The sequence below is a fragment of the Notechis scutatus genome, chromosome Z, assembly GCF_049901735.1.
Source record: "Notechis scutatus isolate UNSWTSFEM ecotype Mainland chromosome Z, rNotScu1.2, whole genome shotgun sequence".
Classification (NCBI taxonomy): Eukaryota; Metazoa; Chordata; class Lepidosauria; order Squamata; family Elapidae; genus Notechis; species Notechis scutatus.
Genome location: NC_142025.1, coordinates 124,991,097 through 125,018,767, shown reverse-complemented (window position 1 = coordinate 125,018,767; position 27,671 = coordinate 124,991,097). Strand labels below are relative to the sequence as shown.

General features: G+C 42.8%; 2 protein-coding genes across 10 annotated transcripts in view; one reads left to right on the top strand and one right to left on the bottom strand.

The window, feature by feature from the left end:
• TEP1 (telomerase associated protein 1) overlaps positions 1–1,969 on the top strand; it is a 98,736-nt gene extending 96,767 nt beyond the window's left edge. For all 8 annotated transcript variants that reach the window (XM_087945136.1, XM_087945135.1, XM_087945138.1 and 5 more), the window contains 3 exons: positions 1–96; positions 860–964; positions 1,521–1,969. The exon at positions 1–96 is cut by the window's left edge. In XM_087945136.1, coding sequence (XP_087801262.1) covers positions 1–96; positions 860–964; positions 1,521–1,667 — 348 coding nt within the window. In that variant the 3' untranslated portion in view covers positions 1,668–1,969. The remainder of the gene's footprint in view (positions 97–859; positions 965–1,520) is intronic.
• Positions 1,970–4,355: 2,386 nt separating this feature from the next.
• PARP2 (poly(ADP-ribose) polymerase 2) overlaps positions 4,356–27,671 on the bottom strand; it is a 29,261-nt gene continuing 5,945 nt past the window's right edge. For both annotated transcript variants that reach the window (XM_026687404.2, XM_087945144.1), the window contains exons 2-19: positions 26,976–27,120; positions 26,763–26,884; positions 24,570–24,782; positions 23,217–23,345; positions 21,881–21,951; positions 19,332–19,382; positions 18,559–18,655; positions 16,696–16,771; positions 16,364–16,466; positions 16,108–16,267; positions 13,346–13,484; positions 11,121–11,184; positions 9,681–9,815; positions 9,299–9,426; positions 8,763–8,862; positions 8,568–8,666; positions 5,803–5,921; positions 4,356–4,845 (exon numbers count right to left, since the gene is read on the bottom strand). In XM_026687404.2, the coding sequence (XP_026543189.1) occupies positions 4,686–4,845; positions 5,803–5,921; positions 8,568–8,666; positions 8,763–8,862; positions 9,299–9,426; positions 9,681–9,815; positions 11,121–11,184; positions 13,346–13,484; positions 16,108–16,267; positions 16,364–16,466; positions 16,696–16,771; positions 18,559–18,655; positions 19,332–19,382; positions 21,881–21,951; positions 23,217–23,345; positions 24,570–24,782; positions 26,763–26,884; positions 26,976–27,118 (2,109 nt within the window). In that variant the 5' untranslated portion in view covers positions 27,119–27,120 and the 3' untranslated portion in view covers positions 4,356–4,685. The remainder of the gene's footprint in view (positions 4,846–5,802; positions 5,922–8,567; positions 8,667–8,762; positions 8,863–9,298; positions 9,427–9,680; positions 9,816–11,120; positions 11,185–13,345; positions 13,485–16,107; positions 16,268–16,363; positions 16,467–16,695; positions 16,772–18,558; positions 18,656–19,331; positions 19,383–21,880; positions 21,952–23,216; positions 23,346–24,569; positions 24,783–26,762; positions 26,885–26,975; positions 27,121–27,671) is intronic.

Below are 27,671 nucleotides of genomic sequence, written 5' to 3'. Positions count from 1 at the left end.
GAAAAAGAAGAGGAAAAGGAGGAGGAAGTAGAGAAGGAAGAGGAAGAAGTGGAAGAAGAAGAGGAAGACGCATCTAAGGACTGGCAAAAGAGGAAGGTGAGACAGATTCAGAAAAAAATGGTTGCCCATCTCTCCTATGTGAGCAAGAATTATGTCATGCCACTTCAGTCAACTGATTGGCAAAACTACTGTTCCCATTTACTGAGACCCTTTCCATGTCTCTGGAGGGATTGACCCACTTGTCTTATTCAAAGTCCATTCTCCTTCACATAGCAACACCAGTTACTGGATCCAATCTGGGTTGAAGACCTGGGCCAGAGGTTTAGTCTTCCGAGTTTTCAGACTAATGTTGGAACCCATCCTTAGTAACTTCTCTCTCACCATAATGTGTGTTTTGGGCTATTCTATGCATAATACTTATGTGGTGCCTGGCTGTATGTGGCTTTTTAGTTGTTGATTGGGGTGTTGATGGCCAGTTCTTGTTGGCTGTTGTTTCCTTGTGCTGCCAAGTTCTCTGCTACTAAGGACCTGATAAAATCAGCATCCCTGTTGACTGGCAAGAGGCCTGTTTTCCATGCTTAAATAATTTCTCTGGCTATTTTTGTACCTGCTTGGCCAACTATCTGAATAGCTGCCAAATTGGATGTATGTCCTTGTTCATTGCAATGAGTCTACCAATGAGTTTGGGTCTCCTCAGCTCACTTGTGTTCTTGCAGTCTGGTGGTTAGCTCCCCCCTTCCACCTCCCGTTTTTCCTAGTCACAGGGACAATCCCATGAAGGGGATCATACCACTTACTATTGCTCAACTAGGTCTGATGCAAGGGCTAAAATTTACTCCGCCTCTTCTTCCCACCTTAGATCCATTGCGACACAATTACAGCTTTGCATCTGGTGGGAGACAGGATTGTAACGGCATCCTGCGACCAGGATGTGAAGATTTGGGATGGCAGCACAATGAAGTTGGTGAGTGTCCCTGAATAATGCTGGGCTGAAGTTAGGCCGATGCCATGGCTGGCCTCACCTTGTTCTCCCTCAATGCAAGTTTCATTTCCACAACTGTGTCTTTACCCACACATGCCAAATGCATTCGAGATGCATTTGATGGCCAGAATGCTACAGTTAATCTAGAGATCCCTGTGCCTTACATAACTTGTTCATACAAAAAAACAACAACTATCTGCCGATAATACTGATTTTAGGACTAAGACTTGAATTTTTCCTATATATATTTCTAGAAATTTACAGGGAATGTAGTGCCCAGAGAACTCCTGCTACTCTTTAGCTAGACTCTATATAGAGCATGCTGGCTAGGGAATTCTGGGAATTGAAATCCACATATCTTAAAAATTCCTGAAGTTGACAAACGCTGCCATAGTGTGTAAAAAAACTTTTAAGACCTTTTCTCACCATAGACAGCATCTCTCTCCCCCACTCCCAAAATTGCAAGCCATTCCAATATTTTGCATTCTTTTGCTGATGTCTCTTTTCTTCTTTTCCTCCTTCCTTGTCTTGTTTACAGATTGGCCAATTTCGATGCCGGGCCCCAGTTTCCTGTCTCCAGCCCTCCCCTTGCAAGGACTCTTCTGTACTCCTGATGGTGGGAGATACTTTGGGCACTGTTTACTTTCTGGATTGGGATGCACCTTTGTGCGGGAAGAGCTTTTGAATGCCACTTCAGTCTCTTCTGACCTGTTCAGCAAATCTCAGGCATTGAGAATAACCCTCAATGTTTCCTGTGACCTGAATGTGGTTCCTATGTTGGGGTTGATGGTGGCTTAATAACCACGAGAGTTTAGATTGAACCTTACAGTCAGGAGAAATGAAAATTCCAAACATCTTTTGATCATAGCAGAGACAGGATTGAATGTAATCATAGGGTGTGCATGGGAATACACAAAATTTATATGCAATTTAGAGATTATTCACTTGATATTTAAATGGAATTAAAATTAATTTTCCCTCGCTGTATGTAGTGTGTCTTCAATCTTTTTTTTTTTACATGTGTATTTTTTTGTCTCCCTCAGTCCAAACCACCATTTTACTTTCTCTCACTGAATAATTGAGACCATTAAGAATATCCTATTATTTAGTTATATATTACAGAGGAAACTAAAATTGAGATTATTTAGGACCGATTAAGGCAGACCTGGAATTTAAATTTGCTCATGATCAACTTATGTAAATCCTCAACTTATGATCAGTTAGGATCAGAATTTCCATTGCTAAACAGGTGGTGATTAAGTAAGATGTTTTCACAAACCCTTTTCACAGTGGTTTTATGTAAATCAGGGCAGTTAAATTAATCACCTGGCTTTTCCCATTAACTTTGCTTGCTGGAAACCAGCTGGGAACGTTGCAGATGGTGATCACTTGACCCCAGGATTGCTGCAACTATAGTAACTGTTAGGAATATAAGTCACCTAACAGTTATTTGGGTTAGACATATATAAACCAGGATAGACATTTTAAAACTGTCTCTTTAAGAGAATCCTAAAAGTGTAATTGGGTGTGGTTTCTCAAACGGCCATAAGATGGAGCCAGAAACCTGGGTTCTTAGTCTTCGTCTTTGTCTCAGAAGAGAGTGAATCTGTTTCCTTCTATTGGAGAGTATTGCCGTTCTTTCTAATTGACTGATATTCCTGGATTTGATGTAAGTATGATACTGAACTGTTTTTGACACTGGAATTTATTATTGGATTATCCCTGGATTGAAAACTGACTGATTTACCTGTGAATGACTTTGGACTGCCTATTCTGAACTTTGCTTCAACATTTCTAGAAGTAAAAAACCTACATTTACTATACAGTGTATGTGCGCTGTGTGTGTATTATTCAAACACTTCTCTCAAATATGTCTCCCTGTATGCACTCATTCTCCTAACGGGGAATTACCTCAACAGTAACTACATGCTGGTTGCCAAGCACCTGAGTTTTGATCATGTGACTGTGGGGATGCTACAACAGTTGTGTGAAAGATGGTTGTAAGTCACTTGGTGTGGTTATAACTTTGAACAATCACAAAACAAATTGTATGTCAGGGACTGCTGCTACATTCCATCTCCCTGCTGCTGAAGATTTATTCAGATTTTTACTGTCCATGTCCAGAAGCTCATAAATTAAGAGTTTCACCTGGACTTTCTCAAACCTTGAATACTTGCTTGCCTGGACTAGTGACACTTCCATAGATCCCTTTGGAGGAATGATGGGGTTCAAGGTAAAGGTAAAGATTTCCCTCACACATGCGTGCTAGTTGTTTCTGGTTCTAGGGGGGCAGTGTTCATCTCTGTTACAAAGCCAAAGAGCCAGCGCTGTCCGAAGACCTCTCTGTGGTCATGTGGCTGACATGACTAAATGCCAAATGCACACAGAATGCTGTTACCTTCCCACCAAAGAGGTCCCTATTTTTCTACTTGCATTTTACATGCTTTCGAACTGCTAGGTTGGCAGAAACTGGGACAAGTAACCGGAGCTCATTCCATTACATAGTGCTAGGGATTCGAACCGCCGAACTGCCAACCTTTCTGAGGTTTCAGAGGTGTCTTAGGCACTCAGTGTCTCAGGCACTGAGCCACCGGGTCTCAGGATGGGGTTGAAATGCACTACAAATAATACATCTAATATTTGGGGTTGATGAAAGATAAATCACAGCTAAGAGTAATTTTGAGGTAAATTCACCATTCTGTGTATGAACAGAGCACATAGTTTGATAGGATCTGGGCTCAGAATGAAATAGGTCTTGGTTGATTTTGGCAGAAGTGATCAGATGAGAGAGCAGGACAAAGCCAAGGACATCAGCAGTGGAAAGAAGGGAGGGAACACACATGAGTAGATAGTCTGTGCTCCAGATTTTGTTTAATCCCAAACTGAGAAATCTCAAAGCATTCTGGAATTAAGTTCTGCAGAACTGGGCCTGATAGTCTATGGAGTCATCTCAGTCATCCAAGATCATAGTTGTTCCACGCCTGTTTTTCAAAAGGCAACTGGACTTTCTGTGTTTTTTTTAAAGACATTTCATCCAGGCAGCTTTTTCAGTTTTGACTGAATGAGGAAAGGTGGATTTATATTCCTTGCAGTAAATCCTCCCATCTTCCACCACTCAGTCAGAATGGAAAAAGCTTCTTGGATGAGAAGTGAAATGCCTTCAAGGAAAAACAAAGTCCACTGGCCTTTTGGGGGAAAAAAAAAGCACCTCTGGGACAATTCAAATATTTTGTGCATCTTCATAATGAATGTTTGGTCTACTAGAGGAGGGAGGGCTATGCTACCCAAAATACAAATTACAAAAAGTAAAAGATACAAAGACCTGTTCTTATTTTCCTCTATCCAAGTCCAAAGTTATTGACATACACCAAAGAACGTTTATTCCTTTATTTTACAAAAATGTCAAGCAATCGGTGTGTTTCCACTGGAACTAAACTGGAAATCGTTCAAGAAAAAAATAATGATCACCTGGAAATCCTAAAGATTAGTTATCCTTCACGGCATCGTTTTCCTCACTCAGGAGACAACTTCGTAACAGAAATGTAAACGAAAATACGGCAAAAGTTTTCTAACCGCACGACAAGGTCAGTTTCAGGAGTTGTCTTCTTCAGCCTCTCAAGTAGAAAGCACCCATCAAAAGAGAACCATCTCTGCTTCAAGATGTCATTCTTACGCCAGTTTTTCTCTCCATTTTTTTCTCCATTTACCAAATCCGTGGGAAATTGAAGCGCACCTTGAGAAGGTACTTCATACGCACCTGCCGTGGGTCATAGACAACAAATTCATTATAATTTAGGGCATAGCCATGAGGGTTTGCTATCCCGGTTTCTTTAGCTGGGCCCACAGGAACAGTGGCACCATGCCTGGGCAGGAAGAGAGAAAAACATCATGTTGAATCCCTCAAATATTACCACCGTTCCACCCCATCGTTTTGCAAAGTTTTAAATGGAGAAAACAATAATTTTGTGTAATTAAAGTTAAGATTCCCGATGCCATTGGCTAGCATTTAGACACCCAACCAAGTATAGTTTCTACTTGGATATCAGAACTGAAAATCAAGTATTTTTGTGCATTTTTGCAACACAGCCTTTCTTCTTTAAATAAAGAGGCATTTTGTTCAACAATGACACAATGACTACAAAATTCACAAAAGAGCTGCGAACTATCACAAAGCTTCAGAAATCAAGATAAAATGTAAGAAGTTTGAATCTAGTGGTTAAGGCACTTAATTCGAAACCAGGAGATGGTGAGTTCTAGACCAGCCTTAAGCACAAAAGCGGCTGTGTGACTTTGGGCCAGTCACACACTCTCAACTCAACCAACCTCATAGGGTTGTTGTGGGAAAAATAGGAGGAAGAAATATTAGATATGTACGTCTCCTTGAATTATTTATAATATCAAAGGCAGGAAATTAAAATATTCTATCTCCCATTATCATTTTCTTTGTAGTACCAATTTATATTGTCTCAGGAAGATAACATGAAAGAAGCTTGTGCAATTCACTTCATCTCTTTTTAAAATCAAATCTCAGCATTGCTTCCACCCCTCTAATTCAGAGGTGGGGAACAATGGCTCCTTTATGACTTCAGGACTTCAACAGCATGGCTGGCTCAGGAATCCTGGGAGTTGAAGTCTACATCTCTTAAAGTGGCATGGTTGAAAAACAATGGTCCAACTCTGTCTCTGATAGCATAAGTCGACACATCATCATAGACTAAATGTTGTAGTAGTGTCATATCCATCTCCTCAGATTAGGGGAAACTGATTTAAGTAGTAATTTTTCATCCCTGGTTGCTTTCTTCCCGTCATCCCAAACTCACAGAAAAACACAACTGGCTGGAGCAAGCTTGCCAAGGCCTTTGGTACTATGTTTCCTGAACAGTAGTTTTTCTGCTTCTGGATTAGCCTCCAACAGTTCATTGGATTCTCCTAGAGCAACCTGTAAACAAAAACAGAACTTAAGTGCTGACTCACATATATTGCATAGACACCTTCATAGATCAACAGCGAAGGGGAAGTACAGCTAAGGTGCTAGCAAAAAAAAAAAGAAAACCAAACAAGGAAGACACAGAGTCAGGCTACATCTAGATAGCAAATCTGTAATTATTATCTCAAACCAAACCTGAAAATAACAGAGTTGGAAGGGGCCTTGTAGCAGGTTCCAATTTTTAGGTGGTAGAATACAATTTTATCCCCTAGTTTAAGTATTCAGCTAATACAGTTAAAATATAAGGCTGTTATTAACATTGGATAACAGAAGAATTGTAATCAAAGTATATTGATCCCCTCTGTTTTGTTAAAAAGATTTCTGACAAAGTGCTTGATTTCATTTCAATTCCAAAGCTTTATCTAAATTATGAATGTCATTACTGACAGAAATCTTCAAAATAAAGGGACAAACAACTTTGTTCCATATTGTTAATATCACAATTAATTTAAATATCAAAATATATTTCACCCAGCGAAGAGAAGAATGAATTATTTGAAATACTACAAAGCTGCATATTCCTATGGAAAATTATTTCATTAATCCATCTGTTTTAAGTACAGCATAATAACAGAATAACAAAGTTGGAAGGGACCTTGGAGGTCTTCTAGTCCAACCCCCTGCTCAAGCAGGAGCCCCTATGTTATTTCAGACAAATGGATGTCCAATAACAACCTCCAGTGTTGGAGTACCCACAATTTCTGGAGGTTCCACTGATTAACTGTTCTCATTACAGGTAGTCCTTGACTTACGATCACAATTAAGCTCAAAATTTATGTTGCCAAGTGAGAAATTTGTTAAGTGAGTTTTGCCCCATTTCACGACTTTTCTCACCACAATTTGTTAAAGGAATCACTGCAGTTGTTAAACTAGTAATGCGGTTGTTAATTGAATTCAGCTTCCCCATTGACTTTGTTTGTCAGGAGGTCACAAAAGGGGATCCCATGATCTTGGGACACCACAACCGTCATAAATATGAGCCAGCTGTCAAGCATCTGAAGGTAAATCACCTCATCATAAGGATGCTGATTGCAGCATCCTAAGTGTGAAAAAGGGTCGAAAGTCACTTTATAACTTTGAACAGCCACTAAATGAACTGTTGTAAGTCGAGGACTACTTGTGTCAGGAAATTTCTCCTTAGTTTCAGGTTGGAACTTTTTGATAAGTTTCCACCCATGGCTTCTTGTCCTGCCTTCAGATGCTTTGGAGAATAGGTTGACCCCCTCTTCTTTGTGGCAGATATTGGATATTGTGGCAGATATTGCTGATTGCAGCATCCTAAGTGTGAAAAAGGGTCGAAAGTCACTTTGTAACTTTGAACAGCCACTAAATGAACTGTTGTAAGTCGAGGACTACTTGTGTCAGGAAATTTCTCCTTAGTTTCAGGTTGGAACTTTTTGATAAGTTTCCACCCATGGCTTCTTGTCCTGCCTTCAGATGCTTTGGAGAATAGGTTGACCCCCTCTTCTTTGTGGCAGATATTGGAACACTGGTATCATGCCACCCCCTAGTCCTTCTTTTCACTAAACAAGCTATATCTAATTCTTGCAACTTCTTTTAACGATCCCATAATTTCTTGCGGGATGGAGACTGGGAAACTGAATGTAGCTGTTTACTGGCTGGATGCCCTTCCTGTTGCCAATGCAGAACTTTGCCCACAGATAAAAGACTCCTTATTGGAGTCTGATTCTGAGGGGGAAATTGAACAGCTGACAAGAAGTGGGAGTGTGGCTCCGGTGGCTGTGGAGGAAATGGGGGAAGGACACAGTCCAGCTGGGCATTCAGAGGAAGACCCAGGGCCATCCCCTCTTCATCCTAGAGCACGCAGGGAGTAACGGAGAAGGGAGCAACATGGCTTGCGAGAGAGAAGAAGGCCCTGATCCCCTTCATGGGAAGACTGTTTAAAAGGGCAAACTGTGCATGGCAAAGTTGCTGGAAGCGTGCATTATCTTGGTCGAGCCTTATCTTAGTTTTGGTGTCCTTCCAACTGTGGGTGCTGCATTATCCTTTGAAAGTCTGTAATTTATCATCCTGGCCTGCCATGTTAATTACTTCAGTGTGGCTTGTGTTCGGTTTTTTAAATTTCTAATTATCTTTACTTTGGGTTCGGACTGCATTTCTGCCCTTCGTAGACTGTTTTTTTGAAGAGTTTGTTATCCAGCCGAGGCTAATTGGACATTGGGGCCAAGTTGTAGGCATGAAAGGGAATGTATTCTACTTTTGTGACTTTGTTATTTTTGTGTCACACCCCAAGTCATCACAGCCTCTACTGAGGATTGAACTCACAGCCTCCTGATTGTGAGGCCAGAGCTCCACTTCTAGGCCACCATACCACTCATATCTAATTCTTGCACCTATTCTTCATGTTTTATCCTGCAGCCCCCTAATCATTCTTGTTGCTCTTCTCTGCACTCTTTCCAGAGTCTCAACATCTTTTTTTATATTGTGGTGACCAGAACAGGATGCAGTATTCCAAGTGTGGAAGACATTATAGTTCCAAGACATTATAAAGTGGTATTAATACTTCACGTGATCTTGATTCTACCCCTCTGTTAAACGTTTTTCATGTTTTAGCCTCCCACCAAAATATCATCTCACCTCTGACAGCAGGAGGAAGCCGACGTCTTTCTCGCGAGTGGCAAAGCAGTAATTGGCACTCTTAGAGGACATATCCGCAAAATAAATGCCTTTTCCAAACTGGGGAAGAAGAAAAGGAAAAGGTTGCAGGCCTGACTGCTCCCCAAGTTGGGTTCACAAATCCTGGGTTCAGTGCATCCTAAAGTAGAGACTCACCATGTAACCTGTCACGGGAGCCTCTGGTGGTGCCACACGCAACCCCTGGCTCAAAATCCCCGCCCAGTTACCCAGGCGAGATCCGTGCCACAGCAGCATCCTGAAGAAGGGAAAGGAGGAGAATGTCAGGGTTCCCACTGATGCCCTAATTAATTCATGAGCCTTGAGCCAAGTTTCAAAAGAAATCCAACTATTTATTAGGAGCAACTGGTCGGCATGTCCACCTATGACCCTGTTTCCCCCCTCCTCCCAGAGTGTGTCATAAATCACATTCTCCAACGGAGCACTTTCAAGAGTTGTAGAAAACACGCCTCTCCGGCTGGCTCTAGTAACTTGGGATACAATATGGAGAAATGTATGCGTGGAATGTGCTTCTGGTAGTGGCAACTGAGCTGCTCCATCAGTTCTCCCCCCTCCTGCCTATGGCAACTCAAGAGGAATGCTAAAGCCAGGAATGCTTTACGAGTTGACAGATGAAAGATTCAGAATATAGTCCAAGGATAGGTTTCATTTCGCCCCATCGGCTCCCTTCTTACCTGTTGGGCAGGTCAAAACGGAAGACGGCTTCTGACTTTTTCTTGTTCACCTCAAAGGCCTCAACCAGGGTCATCGTGTAATCCTTGTGGGTGGGAGCATGGGTGGACAGCAAGTAGTGCTCCAGCACCTGAAGGACATGAAAGGCAGAATAACTTCGTTGTCATTTTGAATGTTCACTAATCGGCATACATTAAAAAGAAATTTCACTGCATACAGCTCCCAAAGGGTCACCACCTCTGAGAGACACTACATAAACATGACAAAATAAATGAATAAATATACACATACAAACAAAATTGCCAAGAGTCGGGACTCAACTGAATGGATAACATTAGCATCATCATGTTCTTTCTTCCATGACTTACTTATTCAACTACACACCTGGAAAACATTGCTAGCCTTTTCCAAGGGTTGGAGTTCACAGTCGAGATTCCTGTAGCTCTGGTCCAAAGGGTGTTCCAGATCCAACTGTTCTGATTGCACATGTTTGATACCAATACGGATCTCACTGAGAGCCTTGAGGTGGAAAAGAAAGTCAGCAGACAGTAGCTATCACACATTTTATAGGGCAACATTAACCTCAGAAGGAGCTAGATATCTGGATGGTTGCCTTCCAGATGTGGTGGGAGTTGGAGTCCAAAATACATGGAATTTGTCAGGTTGGGAAAAACTTGGTTGAAAGTTACAACTGCAGTTGCATGGCTCAATTACTGTCATAATTTGAGAACTATCTTTAGTCCCATCTGCCTGAAAGAATATAAGCTTTGAAACTCTTATCATGTAAAGCAGAGATGGGAAATTATGGCCCCTTTATGATTTGTGGACCAACTCCCAGAATTCTGAGCCAGCTGTGAAGACCCAGGAATTCTGGGAGTTGAAGTCCACAGGTCCTAAAAGGGCCATAGTTCCCTATCCCTGATGTAAAGGAATTTAGGGATGACCTCGGTATGAAAAAACCATTAAGGAGGAACTTAGATAAACAATTTTAATTCAGAACTTGAAAAAACATACTAAAGAAACTCAACTCCACCTTGTTTTTAATTATCATAAGGAGGGATAGAAACTTGAAAAGATTTTTCAGGATTCTTATTATCCCGTACTGCAATAAAACAGCACTGCTAGTATCCTGTGGCATCTTTCTCTCTTGAAGAACTGACTGTTGTGGTCCGCCAGCAGAGCTGGCAGCAGATTTAGACAGTGAGGTTGGGGAGGAACATGGGACAGTCCTGGAGTCTGGGGAAGGCTCTGACAAGTGCTGACAGTTATCAGCTGCCTTCGGAGTCGGACATCAGTGAGGCAGAAGAGCAGCTGGAGCCTGTTCCCAGTTTGTGCATGCACAGAGCTGCCAGATGAAGGGAATAGCTAAGGAACAAGAGTTGACTTGGGAGTAAAGCCACCTGTGGACGGTGAATGGCGCTTCCATAGGGAATAAAAGAGGAGCAAAGGGGAAGTGGGGTTTTGCAGGAAACAATTAGTTCATTTCTGCATTCTTGCCAAATATTCTGGCGTCTCAAAGATATCGTCCTGGCCGCTCTCCAAGCCTGATAAAGATCTGTGATTGTGAACTATCTTGAAAGACTGTTGGCTGGGACTTTGCTGGAGAGGAATTCACTGTAACTTAAATAAAAGGGGTTTATTGGGATGGGGACTCGGCTTTGAGTTGTTAGGGAAACCTAGGTCAAAACATTGACATATGCTCTTCACCTTATTCTCCAGTTCAGCACAGAAGCCAAATAACTATTTATTCCCTTCATCTTATTAGTCAGAATGTCCACACATCAACCTTTCTCTCCTTGAGCAATTAGATATGACTTTCCTTACCTCTAATAGCTGTGCCTTTTCTTGTAGTTCTTTTAATGTCCTTATTAGTGGTGGTGTTTTTGATCTGAAAAGGAGGAGAATGAAACATTTAATTGCATTAAAAAGATGAATTGCCCATCGCTGACTCAGAGGACCTTCTCATGAGCACCAGTGACAAAAAACTCTTCTTAGATCAGGGATGCACATGGTTTGGCTTCCAGCCTCTGGTTGTACCAACAAAATCTAGTGGAAAGTTGTAAAGGTCTGTGGGAATAACCTTGGGAGACAGAAGGAAGAGCTGGAGCCAGGGCAACAGTCAGATAAGCGATATCTCAGGCATCAAAAACAAAGGGAAGGAGAAAGCATTGCAGAAGAGACCCTACCTAGTTTCTGTGGAACATACAGGGAAGGGTGTGGAGAAACACTTTCAAGCTTGTAAAATCTGTTAGTGTAATCTTAGAGTAAAGACACTGTTACTACGCACGGTATGCTCTCAGATAGATGACCCCAAACACAGGGCTGTGGAAGGCAGTAGTGGGAAGGTAGATTAACTCAGCAATAAATAACAAAACGTTTGCAAGAATGTTAGGATAAGGGAGCAGAGAGAAATCCCTCCAAATGGCTGTTACACAAAAAAGAGTTAAAAGAAAACCCAAAACAGATTTTGTGGCTTAGGTTTAATTTATCAGGATACAACACACAACATTTGGGAAGATAAAAATCTGGAAGAACCAACTAGGAATGGGAAGGTTCCCCTTTCAGGTGGGCTTTTTAAGCGACAGCTACAGTGGTATAATAATTTAACAACTGGTTCTCTGCCCTAATGATTTCTTCCAACAACCAGTTCACTGAACTGCTCAGAAAGTTAACAATTGGTTTTCCCAAACTAGCGCGAATTGGCTGAATTCCACCACTGGACAGCTCTGATATGTATTTCCTGAGATGAAAGAGCATCTCTCTTGTGTCTGGCTTAAACCAATAAGAAGGTGTCTAAGAGGTTGAATTTGGAGACTGCCTAAGTTATACAGCGAGATCAAGAGGGAAAATTAGACACAGATCAGGATTGGTCCTTTGATTTATGGATTCTAATCTGAGTAGCACTTTTGTGTGAGTATGAACCTGTGTGTGAGGGAACTGTGGTCTGAATCAACAACTGCAGAAGCCCTTCCTTATAGCGTCTTTCCTTTCTTCAATTACCCTCTAGTTGTTTACACCTCATATGCCTGGTAAAGATTTGAGATTTTGTACTAAATCTATGGCTCTCGCTTCTGAATTGAATAAAATCTTCTCTGCAATTAAACAACCAAGGAGATGACCCGAAAAGGTCACTATTATTCCAGATGAACCAGCAGAGAGCTCATCTCTAGGTACACTTATGCATGGGCACACAACGGTTAACAAACAGTCACTCCCATAAACCTTAACCATAAGGCCTATTTGCAAGTTGCATTGTTCTAAGGTGCCTTAAAGCTAATTTGAAGCACAAACTGAATGCTCCAAAATTGTAGTCAAATTGTGGTATTCAATTAACAATTCATATCTCCGCAAAATTACAGATAGATCGGAACTATACGTGTTTGACGTGGGGAGAAATATGTTGTCCGCTGTTGTAATTGATCAGAAAACTGGCTGAGAGATTTAAATAACATGGAGAATAGTAACACCCAATAGTTATACAGGTAGTCTTCCATTTACAACCAGTTCAGGGGTGATATTCAGGTTCTGACCAGTTCTGGACAACCGATAGTGTAAATTTTGAATAGTTCAGTGAACTGGCAAATACCACCTCTGACTGGCCCTGCCCATCTCTCCTCTGCCTCCTGAGTCCCAGCTGATTAACTGGGTCTTCTTTTGTTGCCCTGCACAGGAGAACGGAGCTGGAAAGTAGGTTAGTGGGGTGGGGAGGGAATGGAGATTTTACAGTATCTTTCCCCTGCAATGCCCACCAAGCCACACCCACTAAGCCATGCCCACAGAACTGGTAGTAAAAATTTGAACAAGTTGCTTAGCAACTGTTTTAAGTTACAATGGAACCCCCGAAAGATGGTTATGACCGGCTTACAATGCACCCCTGTAGTCACATGACCACATGACCATCGTGACTTACAACCCTAATGGGCAAACTCCATTACAGTAATAAGTTGAGGATGACCTGTATAAAGACTTGTATAGTCCTGTATAAGTGCCAAAGAAGACCGTTTCCATCCCCCGGGACAATTCCAAAATGGGGATTCGGCGCTACTAACCCAAAATCATGGGGGATTCGGGTATAGAATTCATTGCAAGCTTCCAACAGGACAGAACCTGTCTGACTCCACTTTAGACATGCTTCTACTTTCTGTAATGACCGGTATCCTGCTTGGATCTGTTCAGCTGTCAACTTTCCTAAAGCAGAGGTTAAAAAAAAATATATCAGTTGGATTCAAGGTAGACAGGCAGTTATTAATTTATTGGGCATATGGCATGTAATCACTGATGCACAAATTAACTTTAAATAAAGCATCAACAAATATACATTATATAAGATATGTGGACAATACAATATAGGAGATAATATATTAAGATAAAACCACAATCAAATCACCATAATTATAGGGAACCATAGAATTGCAATGGGATAGATCAGGGGTCCCCCATGCCCCCTGGTCCGTGGACTGGCATGCCACATCAATCAGGTCGTGCAAACAAGGGAAGCCCCATCTACAGGATGCAGGCAGTTCGCAAACCACACTGCCTCCGGTCTATGGAATATCTTTTCTCCACGGAACTGGTCCCAGTGCCCAAAAGGTTGGGGGCTGTCATGCTCCAGCATATCACTTTTATATATTGTTATTGCTCTCTAGCCCCATCTAGTGGCCGGAGGGACAAATATGCCCTAACATAGAATCTTTATATACTGTTGTTGTTCTACTAGACTCCATTTCCTTTAGCATTTGGAGAAGGCAGAAGCACAAAGAAGAATCCATCTTAATCTTTGCCACATGGCCATCCAAGGACAAAACCACATCCTATACACAGAGCATTGCTGTTTCACCACATCCTGTTCTTTCAACAAAGCACTCAGATCTTATGCAATCTGTTTTATTGGAGGATAGCTGCATGTCAAGCTGCACACAGACTAACATATAGTGGGGAAAGAACAGGGGCCATTGGAATAGATGTCATAATTTGATATCTCAGGAAGCTGACCATCTAACTTCTGGTGGGCCTCTGATGAGATCATCCCAGGTGCCTTGAAATTTCTTGAGGGAAATTTCCTGAACTGTACATATTATAGTTTGTTCTGGTACAACAGTCACATTGCGGCCATTGTCTTAGCTCTGTTAGGCAGTTTAAACTTTACAAAAACCCACCCGTGGAATTAGTGGCGCAGCACAGGTAGTCCTCAACTTACGACCACAAGGGAAACCAAAATTTCTGTTGCTAAGTGAGTTTTTATCCATTTTACGAACCTTTCTGGCCACAGTTGTTAAGCGAATCTCTGCAATGGTTAAGCTAGGAAATCTGGCTAAGTGAATCTGGCTTCCCCCAAGGATTTTGCTTGTTCAGAAGGTCGCGCAAGGGGATTGTGTGACCTCGGGCCACAGCAACGGTCGTAAGTATGAGCCGGTTGCCAAGCATCTGAATTTTGATCACACGATCATGGGGAATGCTGCAAAGGTTGTTAACTGTGAAAAACAGTCGCAGGTCACTTTTTTCAGTGCTGTTGTAACTTTGAACAGTCGCTAAATGGAATGTTGTAAGTCAAGGACTACTTGTACTTTCTACAATCTGTCTCTCTTGCTGGTACTCACTCAAATATCCTGCTCATCACTGTCAAAAACATGAGCCAAGATCCTCCTCAACAAAGGTTTTTTAACTATTTTCTGAGCTTATATTTATTTATGCCAGCGAGTTGCATTCCACAGTTTAATAGCAGCTCTTGGCAAATGCAGGTAGACCTTAACCTGTGACCAAAATTGAGTCCAAAATGCCTGATGCTAAGCAAGTCAGTGGTTTTGTCTCATTTTACGACCTTTTTTGCCACTGTTGCTAAGCAAATTACTACAGTTGTTACATTAATTAGGGTTAAGTGAATCCTACAGTTATTAAGTGAACCTGGCTTCCCTCACTGACTTTGCTTGTTGGAAGCCAGCTGGGAAGGTCACAAACAGTGATCACATGACCCTGGGACACTGCAACTGTCATAAGTACATGCTAGTTGCCAAACGTCCGAATTTTGATCACCTGACCATGGAAATGCTGCAACAGTCATAAGTGTGAAAACTGGTTGTTTAAGTCCCTTTTTTTCAGTGCCGTTGTAACTTTGAACAATTGCTAAACTGAATGGTTATGTTGTGGCCCATCGGCTGCCAGCAGAGCCAACTACAGAGTCAGATGAAGAGGAGGTTGAGGGTGAGCCCGGGCCAGCTTCGGAGGGGGCCTGAGATGAGTGAGCGTGAGAAACAGAGGGCGCACATCGCAGATGCTCATTTGTGTACAGAGGAGGACAGCAAAGGAAAAACAATAAGCTGGATCTCAAGAAAAAGCAGACGTGGACATTAGCCAGCCTCTCTCTGGCTAGGAAATAAATAGAAGGCATTTGGGAGTAGCCTGTTGTCACAGACAACTGTTTGTTTCTAGTCCACAGCAAGCAATTCGGATTTCTTGGCTAAACTAAACCCAGGTTTATTGGGACTAATTACGTTTGATTTTTTTGGTTTATCCACGTGAATAAAAGACTGTTACTGCCCTGTTATGAAAAGGGGCTTGTTTTATTTGCAAGTAAATGGCTTATCATTACTTGCGAACACTGGGTCAGAACAGGTGGTAAAGTTAAGAACTACCTGTGTTTATTTTCAATAAATTTCCTACGCAAGGGAAACCTTTCTCATTTCTTTTAAAAGATGATTTCACCCTAGTGCCCTTTCTCTACTTAAAAAAAAGTGGTTTTTTGAAGGGGGCCAAGTTGTCTTCCTTATAAGTAAATTAAAACTAAGGGTAAGAGGGACAAACCAGGGTAGCGTACCTAGTGGAGCTTTTCGGGTGTCGTACTTCATCTCGATCACCATCTCCTCCATCGTCTGAATACTACATATCAACTCTACCAAAGCCTGTACCCTTAAGTCCAGTTGGGAGACCACCTGGGGTATGGAAACTGTCTTCTTGGGGGCAGCTTCTGGATTGTCCTGGCAGGAATGCAAAATGAGGCCTCATGAACAAAATATCCTTCTGTTTTCCTAAGCTGCTTTTTCCCCTCTGCTCTTTCTGTCAAAAAACCTTACAGCATTGTTGGCTTTGTAGTCCAGATGAATAAGATCGTATTTCCCTGTGACCTTCTGGAAGCTGGCACGTGTGTTCCATTCATTTTTGGTTTTCTCTAGGAACCTCGGAGGGGAAAAAAAATCAGTTTCAGGAGAAGGGAGATGTTGAGTGGGGTAAGGATGCTGTCAGAAGTTTTAGAATAGAGTTCTTCAAACTTGACAGATTTAAGACTTGTGGACTTCAACTCCCAGAATTCCTCCTCCACTCATGTTAGCTCAGGAATTCTGGGAGTTGAAGGCCATAAGTCTTAAAGCTGTCAAGATTGAAGACCCTTGTTTTTAGAGAAACTCACTTTTTGGTGAAGATGTCTTTGGCTTTCATTAAATCTCCAGAGCAAGGAATGAGGGAGTGCTGGCCAGGTTTACCCACTAGGAAATAAAAAGAAAGAAAGGAAAAAAAAAAGAATAACTGAATGAATAACAATAGCACTTAACTTATATACCACTTCGTGGTGCTTTTAGAGCCCTCTTTAACTGGTTTACAGAATCAGCATATGGGCCGCTACAATCTGGGTCCTCATTTTACCAACCTCAGAAGGATAGTAGGATTGAGCCCATCAGGATCAAATTCCTCGCAGTGGGAAGAGTTAGCCTGTAATACTGCATTCTAACCACTATGGTGTGAATGAATTAATGAATGAATGAATGTAATGACAAAAGGACCACTGAGGAGTGCAAAAGAGGTGAAGTCATATTCTAGAACTCAGGGGGAAAAAATCCAAGCACTCCAGAAGAATCCAAAAACTTGATGTATCATTATTCACTAACATTTCAATCATTTTTTTAAAGGTATTTACGATAACGTAAAATTTAGCATTTACAGTGCTTTACAGCTTCACAGTGCTTTACAGCCATCTCTAGTTTACTGAGTCCGCATATTACCGTATTTATCGGCGTATAACACGCACTTTTTCCCCCTGAAAATAGGGGGCAAATGATGTATGCGTGTTATACGCCGATATAATGTTAAGAAGCCTTCGGTGAATGCTGCTGGGATCGGGGATCAAGGACACAAATGAAAGAAGGGGAGGGAAGAAGCAACCGAAGCCTGTCCTTCTCTCTGGGTCAGCTCTCTCAGTCGCTCTCTCGCTCCTCCACCAGCACAGGAAGAAACTGCTTCAAAGAAGCGGGGGCTTTTCCTGTCGCCGCAGCTTCCCTGAAGCGCCCGTTTCTCCCCACCCCGTCCGCCCGCCCGCCCGCAGTGCTCCGTTCTGCCTGCCTGCCTGCCTTCGTTAATGGTTGAATCGGAACAGCTTCGGCTGAGTAAAAGAGGCGAATAGTTATTATTCTCAGCCGAAGCTGCTCCCAAACAACCAGAAACTAAGGCAGGCAGGCAGGCAGGCAGAATGGGACACTGTGGATTGAAGCGCGCGCGCGGGGTGGGAGTGGGGGTGAAACGGGCGCTCGGAATAGCTGCGGCGACAGGAAAAGCCCCCGCTCTTTGAAGCAGTTTCTTCCTTGGATGGTGGAGCAGCGAGAGAGCGAAGCCTCCTTCTCTTCTCTCCCCCGGTCCTTGCAAAAATTTTCTGCTTGAAACCGGTCCCTGGTACAAAAAGGTTGGGGACCACTGATTTACCTTGTAAGTGGTAATAATATTAATAAAAAAAGTTCTGAGCTACCCTTATTTTGCTTCAAAGTTTTTATTTAGAAATTTAATTTTTTTTCCTGAAATTTCCCTCTTAAAATGAAGATGCGTGTTATACGCCTGTGCGTGTTATACGCCGATAAATACGGTACCTCCAACAATCTAGGTCCTTATTTTGGCGACCTTAGAAGGACAGAAGGCTAAGTCATCTTTGAACTGGTCAGGATTGAACTCCTGGCAGTTAGCCTGCAATACTGCATTCAAACCGCTTATAGCATTAGGCAGTGAAATCTCTGATAGTATTTCTCAATTTTGACAACTTTGAGATGTGTGGACTTCAACTCCCAAAATTCCCCAGCCAGCATGAATTCAGGAAGTTGAAGTCTACGCATCTTGAAAGTTGCCAAGGTTGAGAAAAACAATCCTAGATCCATGATTGCTAGGTGAAACCATGATAGAGCCATGATTTGTTTTTAGTTTGTATTAAAAATTAAGGCCTACTCCTGTTCCAGGTCTGTTAGCTTTGCTCTTCCTTCTTTCCTCCATGACTCAATTTCTTGCCCCAACTCACCGCGCCCCCAGTGCATCCAGACACTGTAGTTCCGTGCATTGTCCTCTTCCAACAGTTGTATGATATAGTATTTATTGTTGTTGAATTGAAGGTTTGTCTGGAGGAAGCCAAGATGAAGAAAAAGGAGCTGGTCAGAAATGAGAAGACAACATCTGCTTCCATTTCTATTCCATGTTCTGCTCTCCTATATGCCTTTAGAACAAACTTCTTATGAAAGATCAGGCTTTCATGCAACTATTTCGCCAATCTCTTCAGGGAATTTTTTGCTCTGTAGGATGATATGAAGCCAGCTGAGGAAGTGGGGAGCCCAAATTTATCAATAAGCTCCCCCTACATCAGTGGCTCTCAACCCGTGGTCCATGGACCCCTCGGGGGACCGCAATGTCATCACCAAGGATTTGTGAAGGATTGAAAAAAATATTATTTAAATCTTGAGTTGAGTCTTGGGGGTCTGTGGCCATGGTCCATGACCACAAAAGGTATTTAAGGGGGGGCGGGTCCGTGGTGAAGAAAAGGTTGAGAATCACTGACTTACATCATTAGTTTCTAGTTCTATCTTTCGTGCCTCTTAGGAAGGATTATATAGTTCTCCCCACAATTTTATCCTCCAGATAATCTTGCTAAGGACAAGAGATTTAGAGATAGGCCTCGCCTGATCTCATTTGGTAGACTCTGAAACTGAAATTAAGGGATGAAGCTAATTCTTCCACCTTTTTTTTCCAACAAGGCAGAATCTTGCTTGGAAAAAAAAAAAACAGGTAGGGTCCACTCACCTGATTCAACATCACATTGTAAATGGCATCTCCTTCGCAATAAACATGGGCCTTTAGAAAGGGCAAGAAAGAGGAAGAGAGGTTATTCAAAGCAAAGGAATGAAAAAAATGAGAAAAGAAAAGAAAGCCTCTTCTAAGCTAGGTTTGACTCCTGGTGACTTCACAGATAAACATGCAGTTTCCTTGGCTGAAAAATGCAATTATCTTCTTCCAATTTGCTAGTCTGGCCTACAGCCTTAGGACTTCCTGTAGGGCTCCATCCAACTACTAACTAAACCAGATCCTGCTATAAGGTCCAAAATGTAGTCAAGTCATCAAAGTTCCAAAAAGAGACTTAAGCAGAGGCTTGGAAAAAGTAACAGCTTTTATTTTGGCCAAATATCTGGGCGGACAGTTCCACAGGTTACAGGAAGCAAGCATGCAAATAAAAAGCCACACCTAACAGTGTGGCAAACATCTTATATATTCATATAGCCAGTGAGAGACAAAAGTTCGTTACCCATCCATAGAGCATTCCTTGACCCTGCCCTGTCCTTGCCTTTGTTATCTATAGAGCATTCCTTGTAGGCTTGTTTGTTCCTGTCTTCCTTATCTATTTTAATTTCATCTTGGGCAGCTTTGGGTTATGCACTTCTTATCTAAGTGAGCAAGGCTATGCCTCACGCCATCAGGAGAAGCTTCCTGCAATGACTATTGCCCATGTAGTTGATCATAGAAACAAAGGAGGGATATAAATAAATAAATGCATAAAGTTATTAAGAGAGAGCAATGACAGAAAACCATGTGTCATGGCCCCATCGGAGCCCGCTTTGGAGGGGGCAAGCCCAGAGAAGGACTGCAAGGCTACTCTCTCATCCCTCCTGATAAGGAACACACACACACACAGGCTTCAACTCTGTCTTTTGTTTGCCTTTGCCTTGCCTTGAAGGCTGTTGCTTTGCCTAGCCGAGGACTGTCTTCTCCCTTGGATTTTGGCCTTGCCTTGTGGTCTGCTGTTTGCACTTTGCTTTATTTTGTCTTTATAGCTACCTTTGCCTTGCGCTCTGCCTTTGCTAGATGTCTTGTCCATGAACTTTACCTTGTGGACTATAGTTTGCCTTGTGGACTTGCTTAGTTAGCTGGACTGGACTTGGGACCCTGGGTCCTGTGAGCATGCTCCTACTCTGTGGACTTTCCTGGTAACATAGGGGCTGTTGCTTGATGGACTGAAGATGGCTGCCTTCAGGGTAGCCTGGGGTGGAGCCCAGTGGTGGGTTTCCAATTTTTTTGCTTCGCACGCACACACAGAACTCAAAAACTGCCCTTTGTAACAATGCTGGTGAGCTGTGCTGTTTTTCTAGCTCAGCTGAGGTGCAGCAATCCGCTCTGTTGCGCGAATAAGCTGAGGTAAAAAACAAGGGAATATAGGAGAGGTAACGGCGGGGAGGGGTGGGGATGGGGCCAGTCAGAGGGGCATTTTTCAGTTCTCCGAACTACTCAAAATTTCCGCTACCGGTATGCCAGATCTAGTCCAAACCGGCTGAACACCACCTTTGGTGGAGCTTTACCGATCATTAGTGGGCTGTTTATTTGAACATTTATTGAGAGCAATGTAGGACTCTCTAAAGCAGGGGTGTCAAACTCAAGGCCCTGTGGGCCGCATCTGGCCCGCATGGTGCTTAGATCTGGTCCACGGGGCTGATCTGGAAACAGCGAAGGACCAGCCCACGATGCCTCTACCAGTGAAAACTAGAGCACAGAAGGACCACATGTGGGCCCTCCCGAGCTCCATTTTCTCTGTCAGAGGGTTGCAGGAAGTTGTCGCAGTTGAACACAGAACTTGAGAGCCAGTTTTTGTTGGCTTGCGCCACCACAGGCTTCCCCGACACGAGTGACATTGAGCTGGCCACGCCCCCTGGCCACACACCCCTGCCCCACCAAGGTCAAATGCAACCCTGATGAGACTTTTAATGAAATTGAGTTTGACACCCCTGGTCTAGAGGCCCCTGCCTTGCCTTGACCACGTGGGTCATAACACCATGTCCTTGGTCTCTCTGGTTAATCTACTGGCCTATGCTAAGATGCCACTCCTTGCTTCCTTCTCCTTTCCCATTGGCTTCTTCAAAAGGGGATCTCCAACCTACAAGGCAGGCATTGCTAACCGCAGATGCTCTCGTCCCTACCGGACAGATCAGATAGGAAACATAACCAATGAGCTAATTCTGTTGTACTACATTAACAGAATCTTGCAAGCCTGAAAATACAATTCTCCCGCCATTACTTTTAAAATCCTATATCTTAAGAGAATCCCTTCTGAGTCTCTTGTCTCACCCACTGTCGAACTCTAGGCTAAGCTGCCTCTTACTTGACCATGCCCTAGGCAGCCTGTCTTTGCTCAGTTCCCAAGGTCTTTCCCACAGCAATCCCATTAAAGATATCAATTCTTCCCTAAAGCCTTCTTGGCAAATGTCCTGACAACATCTGCCAACTTGTTTGCTGACCAAACTCTGGACTCTGATTTAGCAAATATTCTATTCCCGGAAAGGTCATTAATGATCCCGATGACTTACTTTGCCCAATTTGGCTTTGCACTCTGGGTCCACTGGAGCTTTTCCCTTCACTGTCAATGTCTTCACTGCCTCTGTAGGTTAAACAAATAATAATAAGACACCCAATTTGCATTGAAAACAGAGATGGCTTAGGCTGACATCCTACAATCTCAGCATTAAAAAGAGACAAGGTCCTTATTCTTTATCATTCTAGCGTCTTTGGTTTTGCACTTACTGTATTTTTTGCACTACAAGATGCACTTGCCCCCCCACCAAGTGGATGCAAATGTGCGTCTTTTAGAGCAAATATCGCAGCGGGGGAGGGGGGGTTGGTATACCACCGCTGTGGAACGCTGAAGCCTTCTCTGCCGAGCAGCTGATTGGCGGTTAGATCGGCCTCTCAGAATACCACCAATCAGTTGTTCTAGGCGGTAGGTATCACCACTGCCACCGTCTATTGTTGCTTGTTTGCCGCTGCCTGTTCATCACCAGTGGCGAATGGGCCACAGTGAATGTGCTGCAGCGATTGGCGGCGAACGTGGCTGGTAAGCGGGCGGCGATAGACAGTGGGGATAGGCAACAATTGGAAGCAAAGGCTCCAGCGTTCTTCAGTAGTGGCAGCAACTCAGCTCAGTTGAGTGGTAGTGGGCACAATGGAGTACAACGTGCTGAAGCTAACTAGGCTGTTGGCTGTTTGCTGCAAGGATGCTAGCCAGAAGAATACCAGATAGATGCTGGGAGGCAGAAGCAGATTTTTTTCCCCTTGTTTTCCTCCTCTAAAAGTAACGTGTGTCTTGTGGTCCAGAGTGTCTTATAGACCAAAAAATATGGTAATTAAAGGGGTATTTCAGCAACTTTCTAACTTCTTTTTTGGGGTGGGGGGTGGGGGTTGCAATGGATCAGAGATTAAAGACCCTGAGCTTGTCAGCTGGAAAGCTGAAAGCCCAGATTTGAGACCCGAGAGCAATGTGACAGGAAGAATTCCCATTATGGGCTGCAGCTCCTGCCAACGTAGCAGTTCAAAAGCATGCAAATGTGAGTAGATTAATAGGTATCCCTTCGGTGGGAAGGTAATAGCATTCCGTGTGCTTCAGCGTATAGACATGCTGGCCACATGACCACGAAAGCATCTTCAGACAACATTGGTTCGCTCAGCTAAAAAACAGAGATGAGCACCACCCCCTCGAGTCGGATGTAACTGGACAAGGAAAACCTTTACCTTTTAACTTCTTATGAGACTCCTAATCGCAGTTCCTATTACCAACTTCCACCACGACTCTTATTTCTGAAGGGCCAGGCTGTTCTTTCTGCCATACCGTCACGCACTGACCTCTAAAATCATTTTCTTGGCACTTACTGACATCATCTCCTTGCCCCTGAGATGCAGGGGCATCTAATTCAGTCTGGCACTTCTTAGCAGGAACCACCATACTGGCATCCAAGTCACTGCTGCTCAGCTGAGATCCAACCTCTGCTTCTGTTGCATCTGAATCAGGAAAAGAAAGGGAAAGGCAAAATGGGACGGGAGACGGGGTAGGTTCAGTTGTAGTTTCAATTCCTGTGTAAGGACAGAGAGGGAGGGGCCCCGGGGCCAAATCTAAGCTCGCAAATTGCCACTTGCAAGGAGTGATAGAGCCCAGCCGAAGTTCCACAGTTCAATTCCCAGCATCAGAATTAATTTCTGACCAGGTAGCCCTTGATTTATAACAGTTCATTTAGTGACCATTCAAAGTTACAACGGCACTGAAAAAAAGTCACACATGACCATTTTTTGCACAACCACGGTGCAGTCTCTCCCCGGAATAAGACCTAATTGGAAAATTTTTCAGGATGCTCGATATAAGCCCTACCCTAAAAATAAGCCCCAGTTAAGATAACCAGACACACATTTACTGCATTTTCCCCAAAATAAGACCTAACCAAAAATAAGCGTTATCATGATTTTTTTTGGTATGCTCGTAATATAAACCCTACCTTAAAAATAAGCCCCAGTTAAGATCGTCAGTCAGATGGGCTCATTTATCATATTTCCCCCAATATAAATGAAAATAAGACCTAACTGGAAAATAATTTTGAATGTGTCTTTTGGAGCAAAAATTAATATTTTCAGGCAAATATGGTAGCATCTCCATAGAGATCAAAATTCAGACACTTGTCAACTGACTCATGTTTATGACATTGTCCCAGAGGAAGAGGGGCCCCGAGGCCAAATCTATGCTCACAGATTTCCACTTGTAAGGATAGAGCCCAGCCAAGTTCCACAGTTCAATTCCCAGCATCAGAATAAATTTCTGTACAGGTAACCCTCGATTTACAACAGTTCATTTAGTGACGGCTCAAAGTTACAACAGCACTGAAAAAAATGCAACTTACAATTATGCTTCACACTTACGAATGTTGCAGCATCCCCAGGGTCATGTGATCAAAATTAAAAAACCGGGCAATGGGTTCGAATTTACTATGGGGGCAGTGTCCCAAGGTCATGTGATCCCAGGTTCATGTGATTCCGACTTTGTGACCAGAAAAAGCCCACGGGGAAACCAAATTCCCCATCTAATAACAGGCATGTCGTTAGCTGAACAATTACACTGATTCACTTAACAACTGTGACAAGAAAGGTGGGGGGGAATGGGGGGGAACTCACTTAACAAATGTCTCACTTAGAGACATAAATTTTGGGCTCCCCTGTGGTCTACCTGGACACTGATACCTGATTCCCTGCAGTCCATCCGACGTTCAAATTTAGTCCGCTGGTTTGTCTGCACCATGCGGGCTGTGTCCAGCTTGTAGCGCGTTCGACTAAATGTCAAATACACTATGGGTCTCCGGTCACCGTTCTTAGCTGCCCGTAAATTCAAGCAGGTGGTAGCGGGGTATGGAATCCAGTCGTTTTCCTCATCTCCTTCCCATTGCCAGACAAAATCTGCACCCATGTGGGCGAAAAAGGGGGAAAGGATAATAAAATTGAATTAATATAAGAAATCCAGTCTAAATCTCTCTGAGGTGCAGAGGAGGAAGAGAAATCATGCTGTCTACCGCTAGTCTCTTATCCAAATAAAAGTTTAGCGGCAAGTAAGGAGGGTGAGAATTCACTCTCCTGTGCCTACATATGGATTCCAGATTAATTCCTGGTTTGACTCCTTCCCTTGGCTCAACCATGTCTCTCATACATGTAGCCACATTTTATGATATAGTAGTCCTTGACTTACAACAGTTCATTTAATGACTGTTTGAAGTTACAACAGCACTGAAGCAAGTGACTTATGGCCATTTTTCACATGTACGACCTTCGTAATGTCCCCATGATCATGTGATCAAAATTCATGTGCTTGGCAACCAGTTCATACTTCTGACGGTTGTAGTGTCTCAGGATCATGTGATTTGTTTTTGTGACCTTCTGACAAGCAAAATCAATGGGAAAGCCAGATTTATTTCACAACTGTGTAGCTAATTTAACAACTGTAGTGACTCACTTAACAATTGTGCCAAGGAGGGTCAGAAAATGAGGCAAAACTCATTTAAGAAATGTCTCACTTGGAGTAAGAGAAACAAAGATAAAAGGAAATAAGAAAGTTACAGATAAAAATATATAAATGTATATAAAGATATACAAATGTAGATATTTATGAGATTGGTTTGTATAACAATTTGTATAATATGAGATCAGTTTGAATAATAATGTGTATAATAATGATGACACAGTACCACTAAAATTAAGATTAACATGTTTTAAAGCTGGAAAATAACAATAAAAATTATTGAACAAAAAAAATGTCTCACTTAACAACAGAAATTTTGGGCTCCATTGTAGTTGTAAGTCAAGGACGATCTCTTGTTTTATCAGAACCCAGTGCAACAAGAATTTCCATTGTTAAGCAAGGGTTGTTAAACAACCCTTTAACATTTTTTGCCATGGTTGCTAAGCAAACCATGTGGTCCTTAAGCGAATCCGCCTTTCTCCATTGACTTTGCGTGCCAGTCGCCCGGTGGGAACGTCACAAATGGTGAACATGTGACCTAGGAAGCTGCAACTGTGGTAAATACAAGCCCGTTGCCAAGCATTTGAATTCTGATCATGTGATTGTGAGAAGGCTGCAGTTGCAAATAAGAGGACTGGACACAAGTCCCTTTTTTCAAGGTGTTCAACTCTGAGAAGTTCCTAAATGAGTTATAGGTCAGGGACCACCTGTATGAGAATCAAAGGGCAGGAGCAGTTAAGGTGGACACTGGCAATGTTCACCTAAAGAGCAGAATATAAATGCAATAAATACAGGTAGTCCTCAATTTACGACTGCAATTGATCCCAAATTCTCTGTTGCTAAGTGAGACATTTCTTAAGTGAGTTTTATCCCATTTTACAACCTTCCCTGCCATAGTTAAGTGAATCACACATGGTTCTTAAGTAAATCCAGCTTTCCCCAATTGATTTTGCTTGTCAGAAGGTCGCAAAAGGAGATCACATGACCCTGGGACAATGCAACCGTCATAAACATGAGTCAGTTGACAAGTGCCTGAATTTTGATTTACACAACTATGGGGATGCTACCATATTTGCCTGAAAATAACAATGGGTCTTATATTAATTTTTGCTCCAAGAGAGATATTCAGAATTATTTTCCGGTTAGGTCTTATTTTCACTTATTTGGGGAGAAATATATAAATAAACCCATCTGGCTGATGATCTTAACTGGGGCTTATTTTTAGGGTAGGGTTATATTAAGAGCATCCTGAAAAGTGCTAATGCTTATTTTCCGGATAGGTCTTATTTTTGGGGAAACACAGCACAACGGTTGTGCGAAAAATGGTCATGTGACTTTTTTCTGGGCCGCTGTTTCTTTGAACGTTCAGTAAATGAACTGCTGTAAGTTGAGGACTACCTATACAATTAGAAACAGAAACTTACAAGATTTCTGATCCCAGACAGCCGCACGGACACGGTTCTCCTGACCGCTCTGCTTGTTCCTCTGCAACATCTTGCGCAGGTCCACATGGTCGTCTCCTAATTTTTCTGACCATTTCCGTGCCCTGCAGGGAACATGCATTGCAACCTCAGCAACCAATTCCAGGCTGCTGCGTTATTTTTTTCTCCTCTTCCTCTTCTAGGAAGCCAACTTACCGAGCTGCTTGGCTGAGGGCCTCACTCTGCTCAGGTGGGAACACCTGCCATTGGTTGCCACTGACCTCACGCTCCCAGCGCAGGTCAGTCTGGGTCCCTGCATCGTCAGGCTGGGCTTTGGGAGCCGTTCGTTTCCTTTCCATCCCTGCGACAGCAACACAACATACACCTAAGCGGCTGGATTGTCAATTTGGAGGGCCACCCCCAACCTGGCACTTGAAGCTAATCTGCAACAGCACTTACTGTACAGACAGTCCTCGACTTACAATCCCAAAATTTAGGCTGTTTAAGTGAGACATTTCTTAAGTGTTTTGCCTCATTTTACGACCTTTCTCGCCACACTTGTTAAGTGAATCAGTGCGGTTGATAAGTTAACCACATGGCTGTTAACAGAATCTTGCTGTCCCAGTGATTTTGCTCATCAAAAGGTCACAACAGGCGATCACATGACCTTGGGACTCAGCAATGGTCGTAAGTATGAACTGTTTGCCAAGCTTCTGAATTTTGATCACATGATCATGAGGCCGCCGCAAAGGTCGCACGTGTGTAAAATGGTCGAAAGTCACTTGTTTCAGGGCCGGTGTAACTTTGAATGGTCACTAAATGAACTGTTGTAAGTCGAGGACTACCTGTATATGCTGCCCCATAGTGCTTTACTACATTCTCTGGGCAGCTTACAATATTAGCATATTGCCC